This window comes from Mustelus asterias, chromosome 1 (assembly GCF_964213995.1).
Source record: "Mustelus asterias chromosome 1, sMusAst1.hap1.1, whole genome shotgun sequence".
Classification (NCBI taxonomy): Eukaryota; Metazoa; Chordata; class Chondrichthyes; order Carcharhiniformes; family Triakidae; genus Mustelus; species Mustelus asterias.
Genome location: NC_135801.1, coordinates 90714954 through 90727942, shown reverse-complemented (window position 1 = coordinate 90727942; position 12989 = coordinate 90714954). Strand labels below are relative to the sequence as shown.

The following is a 12989-nucleotide window of genomic DNA, read 5'->3' as shown; positions in this document are numbered from 1 at the left end:
TACTCGTTGGAGTTTAGAAGGATGAGGGGGGATCTTATGGAGACTTATAAGATAATGCGGGGGCTGGATAGGGTAGAGGCGGAGAGATTCTTTCCACTTAGTAAGGAAGTTAAAACTAGAGGACACAGCCTCAAAATAAAGGGGGGTCGGTTTAAGACAGAGTTGAGGAGGAACTTCTTCTCCCAGAGGGTGGTGAATCTCTGGAATTCTCTGCCCACTGAGGTGGTGGAGGCTACCTCGCTGAATATGTTTAAAGCGCGGATGGATGGATTCCTGATCGGTAAGGGAATTAAGGGTTATGGGGATCAGGCGGGTAAGTGGTACTGATCCACGTCAGATCAGCCATGATCTTATTGAATGGCGGGGCAGGCTCGAGGGGCTAGATGGCCTACTCCTGCTCCTATTTCTTATGTTCTTATGTTCTTATGTTCTTATTACAGCCCATTAGAATGGATTATTTTTTGCCATTTTAAAAAATTATTTTGATCCCTTGACCTGAAAAAACTGTCCCTGACCCTTGTTTAAAACGAAAATTCTTATTGTCATAATGCAAAGCTTTTCCTCACCTTTTCCCAACCTGTTCCAGAAGATGTACAGTCATCCTGATGTACAATTCCAAATGTGCTTTGTTATGATCCTGGACCAGACCCCAAACGTTTGGTACAATCCGGTTAGGGACCAGCAACATTATCTTTAAAGTAGACAAAGTTGAGATTCAAGACACTTGCTCAGTGAATAAAGCCAAAAGATTTCATAGACCTTGAATAAACAAAGATAAACTTTACAAACAGAGTCAGAAAGATAAAACAGTTTACAATATCTACCTTGTACTATAATATTCAGGGTTAACATGGGATAAATATGAATTAACAGGTAAACTGTGGTGGAACACAACGTAGATACAGCAGGCAGTAAAGAAGGCAAATGGTATGTTGGCCTTCATAGCGAAAGGATTTGAGTATGGGGTAGGGATGTTTTGCTGCAATTGTATAGGGGGTTGGTGAGGCCATACCTGGAGTATTGTGGGCAGTTTTCATGTCCTTATCTGAGGAAGGATGTCCTTGCTATCGAGGGAGTACAGTGAAGGTTTACCAGGCTGATTCCTGGGATGGCTGGTCTGTCATATGAGGAGAGACTAAGTCGGTTATATTCACTGGAGTTCAGAAGAGTGCGAAGGGATCTCATAGTAACTTAGAAAATTCAGAAAGAATGTTCCCAGTGGTGGGGGAGTCCCGAACTAGTTTGAGGATAAGGGGTAAACCTTTTAGAACTGAAGTGAAGAGAAATTTCTTCACCCAGAAGGTAGCAAATGTCTGGAATTCACAACCACAGAAAGTAATTGAGGCCAAAACGTTGTGTGATTTCAAGAAGAAATTAGATATAGCTCTTGGGGCTAAAGGGATCAGGGATATGAGGGAGAAGGGGAGATCAGGATATTGAATTCGATGATCAGTAATGATCAAAATGAATGGCGAAGCAGGCACGAAGGGCCGAATGGTCTACTCCTTCTTCTAGTTGCTATGTTTCTGTTTTTACACAATAAATGGCAGATTCCACAGATTTCTCCACTACCCACCCAGACGTGAGTAAACACTGAATCAACCAATCTCATTGAAACTGTTTCTCACATTCACTCTTCACCTTCAAAGATCTTAACTTGGAATTCCCTCCAGAAGTCACTCAAAATCAGACAGCTTAACAATGGTCCACCTCACAGAGTTTAAATCTCGCCCACTGAATTCCTGAGTCTGCATTCAAACAGAAAGTCACAAACTCAACTTCAGCTCTTCAGCCGCGCCAAGCAGAATACTACTGCTCCAAAGGGGTACCTTCACCCCAACAGCCCGCAGCATGGAGTCACCAACCTTCAGCTGCTGTTTTCTAAGATCTCCTCCTGAGTCCCCAAGTCTGCCAATCACAGCCTTTTTTCTGCTTGGAGCCTCTTTCTTTGTTCTCCTCTTTCCTTCTTATTAACTAGGATCTCTCCCTGTACTCTCTCCCTGTTCCCTGCCTATGATTCCTATTTTGGCTCTTCTCCCAATCCCCTCTCCTCTGTCCCCTGCCTGGGACTCTTCTTGATTATGGTGTTTTGCTTCCAGTCACATGATTGGGGTTCGTGCCATTTTCTTTTTGTGCAGGCACACTGGACCCGTGTCCTTGGCCCGAAGAATTCCAAATGCTGTACTACGCATGTGCTGCTCAGTCCTAGTCTGTGCATGCGTGGAAACTCCCAGGCCCTGCCAAGAGTTTCCTGCCCAACAATAAGGTAAGTCGGGACTCGTATCAGCCCACATCACATTCTTACGTGAACTTTAAGGCTGCCTCAGCTGGCATTCTGATCTTGGGTGTGCACCACAACTAAGCCTAATTTGGTTCTCACCTGTCATTCACATATGAGCATTTTCCAGCAGGTGTCAATGTATCAGGGTCCAGTTGTAAACCTGGCTGATGTGTGTTCAGAAGCACTCTGACCAATTGTAGTAAACCTATTGACCTTCAATACAGCAGAGAATTAGGATCAAACCAAGGAATCTTCCCAGTTTCTGTGACTAACTGTTACAAACAGTAAGTGTGACCCAGACGATGTGTATCATTATCAATTGCCATTTCATCTGCTTCACAGGATGTACATTTGGTGATTTACAACTTGTAGCTGTAAATAATGAGGATAGGTTCTGCCCAGAGTTTCATGATCCCGAAAAGTAATAAATTGAAGCCACAGAATTGGTTTATTTTCCCCTTATTTTGTGTGAGTGTAAAAGTTTGCCTGAGTGGAGAACGTAGAGACAAATCAGACCGCGAAGTTCATTCCTGTAGAATAACGAGAAGAAAATTGTTCGAGAAGGTTCAAATAATTGTAACAGAGTCCACCTTTTTTTCCTCCAATTAATTAAAATGAGCAGAAATTCACATGGGCTCTGTTACAGATGTGTGATTCTGCAAAATATTCTTCAATGTGTTGGCTTCAAGGCAATTCTCATTATGTCCAAGTATAATAAAAGCAAACTCTTTCCCAGTATATACTCATGGATCTCTTTTTCCAACCATGTACTCCTGCAATTGGCAGCCCCTCCCTACATCTACCCCACCAGTACAGGAACCTTTGCCTTTATCATAGAATCCCTACAGCCCAGGAGGGGGCCATTCGGCCAATCAGCGCTGCATCGACTTTTCAACAGAGCATCTTACACAGGCCCTATCCCAGTAACTTCACATATTTACCCCTTAAACTACACATCTTGGGGCACTAAGGGACAATTTAGCATGGCCAATCCACCTAACCTACATATCTTTATCTGCTCCGTTAATACTGTTATCAAGACTGACCACAAATAGATGACGCATCAGGCAAACAAAGCACATGCTTATGTCTGTTTTCCATAACTTGCTTTTCCTGAAACAGATTGCTAGCTTAAAGTGAGAGATTATAGCTTGAGGGGCATTATTTTGCTTCAAGCAAGACTGAACATGAGTCTCTCCTGCTCTTATCACCTGTCAAAAGCAAAAGGATTTGCAGGTTGCTGATCAGCCTGTTTGGCCAGCTGTTATGGACGCATCGTCCATGGCCACCTGAAGTGAGACTCCAACCCAGAGGCAGGGACCTTAACTACCCACAAGACCTCCACTGTTACCAACAGCTCCTTTTTAAAGGAGCTAATTAACCTAAAGTTATCTAATTTTGTTGGGAATTTGTTCTGCATTTTATCTGTCTAAGGCAGAGTCAGGGAATGGTTTTCCTGCATTCATTTTTTCCTCAAAAAGTAGGTGACAAATGAAGGAGAGACAAACTGCAGAATAGAATTGGAAAGCTTTTGTATTTGTCCAACAAAAATCTACAACTTTGATAGGAAGCACCCTGTGTCCTTACTGCGCAATGCTCTTGTTAGACAGAATCGAAGATTCTTGGGTGTGAGAACTGTATGTGGGTCCCAATCCCAGTGGTGTCCAAGTTCCATCCATCTGCACCATCTTCCCAGAGGGGCCAATTAACAGGTCATCTCTTGGAGCCCCATCCAATTAACATGGTGGGTGGGCTGTGCGGCAAGAGGACCAATCAGAGTGCCCAAGGCTGTAGGTAGCTCACAATGCCACCCACAGGAGGTGGGCTCTGCTGATGTAGGCAGGGGATCGTGAGGGCATCACCCTCTGAAAATTAGTTACATTGTTAAAAGTAAGTGTGGCCACAGCCACAGAAAACTCCTTCATAAGAGGAGCTCTGGCCACTCTGCTAGCACCCATGGCTTGGTGGGGATGAAGAATTAAGTGTTGATGGTCCCCTGCCAAGCTCGTCACCAGATTGCTCCCTCCAGTCACCTACTGGGCTTCAACTTCAGTGGGTGGCCTGGCTACTGCTGAGAACATTCGGACAGTGTCACCAATTTTCCCCCTAAGTAGGCGCTTTATTGATAATTAGCAATCCACTACAGCAGGCAGGTAATCGATGCTGGTCAAAGCTCAGCTCCAACAACATCACTCTGAGGTGAGAATCCATTGGAAAGACCCCCTGACATGAGATTTTCCAATATTACTCCCAGTCCTACCTGTAAGTCCCTCTTTGCAGATCTATGAAGGTTCTGCCCATAGCCAGCACAACTTACTGTGTGCAAAAAAAATGTACCATGAGTTTAAATCTACAGGGTACATAGGTTTAAAATTACATGTAAACCTCTAAAATGTTTAAATACTGATGTAGATAGATTTAAAGAAGGAAAAATTGCTTCATGGACTAATAAAGACAATATTACCTTCGACTGGAACCAGTCAATTTTCTGCAGTCTGTTGATATCACGTTCAAAACAAACTTTCCACAAATCAGACTTTTTATGATGCATTTTAGGATTTGGAAAAACAACTTCAAAAGGCAGATAAGAAATTGACAACATCAAATGCAAAGCTACAAACGATGGAAGATGAAGCTGAACTCTTGAGGGAGCGACTTTTAGAACAGGAAGCAGAAATACTGCATAAATCAGGTATGGAAACACTTGCATTCAGAGCACATCAGAAGATAGTTTGAACACATTTCTAGGCCTTGATACAAACTCCATTGGTTGAATTTAATGCTCTTCCACCAATAGGTTTGAAGACAGGTTTAAATCCAGGAAACGGCATCATGCCCTTAGCTACCCTCCCCTGCCGCCACTGTAATTACAGCAGCAGAGAGGGGGCGTCGGATGGCTCACCCACCATTGGGCCAGTTTGGACCCTTAAATAAACAATTAATTGGTGGCAGCCTTATCTGGCTGCCACCAATACTTAATCAGTGATGGGAAAGGCCCAGGCCAAGCAGTCAGCCCGATAGGTTTCCCCAGGCTGGCTGGTGAAGGACAGGGAATGGTCCCTCCTGGTGGCCCATCTGAAGCCTCACCCCAATGTGTAGCCTCTCCCATGGCCTGGCACACCCTGACTCCCACCTCTTCACAAACTGCTTAACGGTTAATCCATCGCCACTCACTTACTCAATACCGAATGAGTTAACATGGCTGTAGTAAACTTCCCCCTCCCAGTTTCTGTGAAAATTAAAAGCGCTATGTGGCACAATTGGCAATTTTCCACTTGCAATGGTAAAACTACAAACTTGCAACAGGTTTAGTTAACAAGCCAAAGCTAATAAGAATAGGCACACTTCTAAAAATGCTGTGGAGAGACTGTTACAAATTGTATACCATCCTAAATCTAACTGACGAACAAAGGAAACAGACACTAGTGATTTTGAATGCCTTGAATGCATATTTTGAACCTCAAATTAACATTACTTGTGAATATTATGTATTCAACACTAATGCTCAAGGTGCAAATGAGCTCATTGAACAGCGTGTGACTGCAGTGAGGCAGCCTGTGGAATCATGAGAGTTTGGGCAGCCAAAAGATAATCCGATTAAAGATCGAATAGTCTAATGCATTTGAAACTCCTCAGTGAGAGAGGATCTACTGAAAGAGGAGAAACTTATGCTCAGGAAAGCGATAGATGTGTGTAGAAATGCGAGCTTACATGTATGGCAGAGCAGACCAGGAGGTATATTATGCTGAGAGACACTCCAGGTCAACAGAGCAATCGCAGACAAATGTAAGGATGCAGATATTGTGGAGGACATCATACAAAGGAAAAGAAGGATTGCCCAGCATGGGGAGAAACAATGTTTTCCCGCAAGAAGCGGAATCATTGCACACACAAGTGTTTGGCTAAAAAGAAGTAAAACACGCTGATACTGATGGCTACCAGAGAAATCAGCAGAAGTGTCTGTTGAGGAACTATACTTGATGCAATAGGTTGGTTCAGCTATAGTCATGTCTATAGCTGAAAAATGACTATTAAAATGACGACCACAGAAGAAGAATATCAAGTGAAGAAATATCAGGTAAACACTGATGCTTCATGCAACATAATGACCTTCACAGACCTGTACAAAGTAGCTCAAATGGAAATCCAGAAATGAAGCCCTCGAAAGTAAGGTTGAGTCTATATGATGGCTCATGAGATACTCCTGCTGAGAGGACAAATTAGTCAGAGAGCCTGATGCAATGATAAGCTGTATGATCTAGCATCCCAAATCATAGATGGAGTGCAATGGCTGCTCATCTCAGCTGAAGCAAGTCTAAATCTTGATCAGGTAACCCTGAACATGCCAGTGGAGATTGGCAACATGCTGCAGCACACCAAACCATTGACTGCCGAACAGATACTGGAGGAGTACAGGGTGGGATGTCAAGCGGAAGAATATTGTCTAGAAGTAGATGGCTCTGCCAAGAGTTCTGGCTGCCCTCAAGTCAAGTCTTAAAGACGGGATAGAAGAGCTGGAAAAGAAGGGAATAATCAAGAAAGTGACAGTTCCTACAGACTGGATTAGCAGTGAAATAACCTGGAAAGCTGAGAGTATGCTTAGACCCAAAGGATCTAAATAAAGTTCTGAAGAGATTTCATAACCTCCTGTCAAGCATTGAAGGAATCTTGCTGCAACTCGCTAAGGCAAAAATCTTTAGCCTAGATGCAAAGGATGGTTGCTGGCAAGTTAAGCTGGATAAAAGCAGTAGCTTTCCAATGACAGTCTGGATGCCATTCAGGAATTGTGCATTTCCATGACTCCAGAAAACAACGCAGACAGGATGAGATAATCAGTGATCTTCCTGAGTGGAACCATAGTGGATGATCTATGAGTCTATGGATATAGAAACACAATGGAAGAAGCCATAGCTGACCATGATCAGAATTTAACATGACTGCTGGAGAGAGCTCGCCAGATGAACCTGAAGTTGAACAAGAAAAAATTGCAATTGAAGATGCAAGAAGTCGAGCACATAGCTCATATACTGAAAGCAAAAGGTCTTCACCTGGATCCTAAGGTGAGTGCTGTTGCAGCAATGCAGTGACCAACAGATGTGAAAGCAGTGCAACAATTTGTTAGATATGTGAACTATTTAGCCAAGTCTTTGCCCAATTTGTTGTCAGAGTGTGAGTCAGTACATAAGTTCACTGCCAAGGATGTACAGTAGTATTGGGGCACAGAATAAGAAGCAGCGTTCACTAAAATCAAACAACTAGTGATGGCACACCGGTGCTGACGTACTATATTGTCAGTATAGAAGCCACTTTACAGTGTGATGCCAGCGAGTCAGGTCTGGGAACAGCCCTAATTAGCAAAGGCAACCAGTCACATTTGCATCCAGGGCATTAACACAAACTGAACAATGCTACACTCAGATTGTGAAAGGGTACCTGGCTATTGTCTTTGCTTGTGAGCATTTTAATCAGTACCTCCTTGGAAGAGACAAAGTAACAGTGGTGGGTGACCACAAGCCACTTCAAAACATGTTTCTCAAACCGCTACTATCTGCTCCAAAGCATCTGTAAAGAACATTACTTTGATTACGGAAATATTGTCTGGACAAGACATACAAGCAGATGTACATCACGGACATGAAGTCGAAATCAGCAGTCCCCATGATGAAAGTTGAGAATGCTAAAACAGAATGTGAAGTCTTCCAGATTCAATGTGAAACAGCAGCTCGATATGATCTGGTGTTCTAGTGCACGAGTCATAGCAAGTTAGTACGCAGGTACAGCAAGTAATCAAGAAACTTCATGGAATTTATTACTAGACGAATTGAACATAAAAGTAATAATGCTACTCTTCAGTTATACAGGGCACAGATGAGACATTAGGACATTGTGTGCAGTTTTGCTCTTCTTCTTTAAGGAACAATATAAATGTATTGAAGGCAGTTCAGAGGAAGTTTACTAGTTAGACACCTGGAATGAGCAGGTTGTCTTCTGAGGGTAGATTAGACAGGCTGGGCCTGTTTCCACCGGAGTTTAGAAGAGTGAGGGGTGACTTGATTGAAGATTTAAGATCCTGAATGGGCTTGACAAAGTGAATGTGAAAAGGATGGTTCATCTTGTGGGTGAGTGCAGAAGTAGGGGACACTGTTTCATAACCAGGCGTCAGCCTTATGGGACAGAGATGAGGAGAATTTCTTGCTCTCAGAGCATTGTGCAACTTTGGTCTTAGTGCCTCAGAAGTCATGGAAGCGGGGTCACTGTATATTTGTAAGACAGAGGTAAATAGATTCTTGGGCGAAGGAATCAAAGTTTATCAGAAATAGATGGAAACTACTCAGCCATGATCTTATTGAATGGTGGAGCAGGCTTGAGGGGCTGAATGACCTGCTTCTGCTCCTATTTCATCTGTTTGTATGCTAGTATATGTGTGTGGTAGTCATCAACATAGCAGAAACACTGAATCTGCCTTTCTCAAATCAAATGAATTACCTAGCCTGATGCGACTCTTCAGATACTACAAGTAATGATGAATGAATGGTCTGAGAGCATCAAGGACAAACCTTTGGTCACAAAAGCATATTAGGCATACCCAGATGAATTGACAGCTGACTACAATAAAAACAGGAGAAATAGTGGAAAACCTGAAAACACACTTCAGTCGTTACAGCATTTCAGGCATTATGATAAGTGTTGGTGGCCCTCCATTCATGAGTGAAGAATTCAGCCATTTTTCAAAGGATTGGGAAATTCAACACTACACATCATCTCTGCACTATCTCCAGTCATAGAATCATACAGTACAGAAGGGGGGCCATTTGGCCAATCAAGTCTGCACCAACAACAATTCCACCCAGGTCCTATCCCCATAACCCTAGCTAGTCCCCCTGACACTAAAGGGCAATTTAGCATGGCCAATACACCTAACCCGCACATCTTTGGATGAATGGAAAGACTGAAGAGGCAGTAAAAATTGCCAAAGGAATCATCAAGAAATTAAGCAAACCTAGCACAGATGTATACTGGGGAAACTGAAAGCATGGGAAGTAGTCCAGTCCAAAGACTAATATCATACCACATGCAAATGACTCTTCCAATATCAAAATAATTACTGAAACCAGAAGTAGGCGCGAGTGGAAAAATCAAGGTGAAATGGCAGAAAGCCAACTGTCGGTTTGACAAGACTGCCAAACCATTGCCAGAGCATTGGACAGCCAATCAGTCTCGAGCACAGCAGACACCCAATAGAAAAGAATAGGAAACAGTATGATAAGCTTTATAAAAACATTTTTAAAGATGATTCCCTGGGTTGAATTTTCCTAGCTTATTAGAGATGGGAAGGCTTGCAATATTGCAGGGGAAAACCAACCAGTTCCCACATATTGTGGGAGTCTTAGTGGTGTGGCTGCTCACTGGGTGGGCAATTAAGTCACTTATTAGTCTAAGGCACACTTCTTGCTCCACAGGAAGGTATACTATTACATGGGGAAATTGTCAGGTTAAACTCTGGGCACCTTCCAGCCGATTCCTGGGGGAGGGTCTTTATTTCTGGGCACTCCATGGCCCATGGAGGGAACCTCTGGCAACAATGGCTGCTCCGAGCCGAGGCTACAGCTGGTGCCCAATGAACCAGCACCTCGCCCTCCTCAGCCATCTTGTCATTAACCAACCTATTCTAAAGGATATCTTGGCAGTCAGGCACCTTCTCCCTGGTGATGCAGTCTCAACAATGTCCACCACTACTGATGTCTCTGGTTAGTCTTCTGAACTGCCTGCTCTCTAATTGGACTTTACAGAAGGAGGAGACCAATGTGTCAAATAGCTTTGAAATGTGGGTTTGGAGAAAACTGGAACAGATCAGCTGGACTGAAAAAGTAACCAATGATCGTGCTATGGAGAGAGAATGAAAATAACCCATAGAATCCCTACCATGCAGAAGGAGGCCATTCAGCCCATTGAATCTGCACCGACAATGATCCCCCCAGGTCCTATCCCTGTAACCCCATATATTTACCCTGCTAATGGACACTAATGGACAATTTATCATGGCCAATCAACCTAACTCGCACATCTTTGGATTGTGGGATGAAACTGGAGCGCCCGGAGGAAACCCATGCAGACATGGGGAGAATGTGCAAACTCCACACAGACAGTGACCCAAGCCGGGAATCTCAACCCGGGTCCCTCGCACTGTGAGGCAGCACTACTTGAACATAAGATGAAAAAGAAAACAGGAAGGAAGAGAACTGGAATTGATTGAAAACTGAAGTGCTCTATTGACAAAGGAAAAGATTGGCATTGGATAGAGAGACATGGAAGTGGTGCTATGAGTCCAGGACCTGCCTCTGGGCAGAGCACACATGATGATGATGATGATCTCTCACATACGTCAGACTTTTGAATTGTCTCACCAGTGTCTCTACATTGCCTTGAATGAACACCGAGTCAGGCTGAATGAACACTGAGCCAAACTACCTTCTAATTCAAATAAGAGCAAAGCTTGCAGAAGTAGAAATGTACAACTCTTTAATCTAGGACCAAAAATAGCCATGAAATTAATTGCTTCAGGCATGCATCCTTGAGATCAGCTGCTCAGAATGAGAATTAAAGTTTTCTCTAAACTGCTCAGCCAAGTGAAGGAAATCCAGATGCACCCTTGAGCAATTATTATTTCCTAATAATTTGCGGATTCATCACATTTTTAATAAATGTAACTACCATAGCTCTGCAGAGGGAGAGCGTTTCCTCTGTTAAACAGGTCAAGCTGTAGCTGGTGCTTGTTGAAAATTGCATGTTGCGTACAGGGCTAAATGTAAGCATTTACATCTGTGTAATATATATTACTAAACCTATTTTAAAGATCACTCAGATACAGAGATTTGTACAAAAAAATTGTGAAGTGATTTGTGTGGTGGATGCTTTGCTCTCAGACACTTGACCCATTTCTGTCTATTACTTCTGGACAGCTTTTATAATAGAGTTGTGGTAAGTAGAAGACTTTGCTGGTAGCCTGCTGCAATGAGTAAGGAGATATTGTGGTGCAGTGGGTCGTGTCCCTGCCTCTGAGCCAGAACCTCTGGGTTCAAGTCCCACCTCAGGACCTGATGGCCAAGGAAGGCAAACTCCTAATGCGGCCAACAGGTTGATGATCAACTTGCAAAATTCTTCCAACATGCCAAGCACAGGCAATAAAAGCAGGAGAGACTCCTGGTCAGCCATGCTTGACCCCAATTCTGCTTGGTGTGGAGGGCGCCCTCAAGCTAAAGCCATGAGTAACCTGTTCCAGGTAATAACTCACTATGAAATCAGATGAAAATCTGCTTTGTGCACTACTAGGTGTGGGAAGAAAAACAACAATAACTACTACAATGACCAGGCTCATTGTTTCTGCTGTTACTGCACTCAAGCCACATTGTCCGTATATGCAGCAGCATATCATACCCCGAGCAGCTGAGCCACATTTCTTTCACAGAAGTGGTTTTTGGTGAGAGGTCATTTGCATTAATATTTAACGGAAACAGCATTTTTATTCTAGGCGGCTGAAGCTTGGAATCCTCAACATGAGTTGATTTTTTTAATTGTCACAGTCGACCTCACATTAATGTGTGCACAAAGAACGATCTGAATTGGCAAAGTCTTTGAGTGGAATTCACCGTTTTTGAGACTGAGTGCAGTGGCGGGCAGCTCCAGCAGCGGCGTCTTTCCTGCTGGACAGATCGGCAGGATCCTGCGCTAGATTCTGCACTTGGAACTTTATTAATTATGCACAGGCATGTTCCCCCAAATCACCTAGCAGATCGGTAGCTGATTCATCCACCCACCATCACTCTTTCCAGCCCATCCGTCTTCACCACATGGTGTAGGTATTAAGTAACCCAGGGGAAAAAGGCTAGCAGCTTCAAGAAGAAGGCAGAACCACTTTCACTACAAGGGCCTTTTGAGGCCCTTATTCAAGGAGTCTGGGCTGACTGGCAAGTGCTGTACCCCAGGGATGGTTCAACGAAGCACACAAACCTCACCTCAACATGGTTATGAAGTTGATTTAGAGACAGGAAATCGAGTAGTGATGTATGGTTGTATTTCAGACTGGAGGAAGGTATTCAGTGGATTCCTTGGTGGTCGGGTACTAGGAACACTGCTTTCCCTGATTTATATTAATGACCTAGATGTACTGTCACGTTTTCATAATTTGCAAAAGATACAAACCTACTCATGTATTCTGAATTGAGTGTAGCTGAAAAAAGAGACATGCTGTGTTCCCTAGTTCAAGTATATCCCACAGAGGGAAACATTCTTTCAGCATCTACCTTGTCAAGTCCCCTTAGGATCTTGTATATTTCAATAAGATCACCTATCAATCTTCTAAACTCCAATGGATTCAGGCCCAGACTATCCAATCTTTCCATGTAAGACAACACCCCTCCCCTTCCCAGGTATCAGTTGAATGTACCTTCTCTGAACTGCTACTAACGCATTTATCTCCTTTCTTAAATAAGGAGACCTAAACTGTATACAGTACTCCAGATGTGGTTTCACCAATGTCCTGTACACATGTAGCAAAACATCCCTACTTTTATATTCCATTCCCCTTGAAATAAACAGCACCATTCTTTCTGCCATCCTAATCACTTACTATATCTGCATACTAACTCTTCCCTGATTCATGTAGAAGGACACCTTGATCTCTCTGTATCTCAGAGTTCTGCAATCTCTC

The 12989-nt window shown here is 43.3% G+C and overlaps 1 protein-coding gene across 1 annotated transcript in view; it reads left to right on the top strand.

Annotated features, from left to right (window-relative positions):
• Positions 1-12989, top strand: part of LOC144508612 (protein FAM184B-like) — a 236249-nt gene that overhangs the window by 139163 nt on the left and 84097 nt on the right. Inside the window, exon 3 of the mRNA XM_078236838.1 lies at positions 4838-4973. Coding sequence (XP_078092964.1) covers positions 4838-4973 — 136 coding nt within the window. The remainder of the gene's footprint in view (positions 1-4837; positions 4974-12989) is intronic.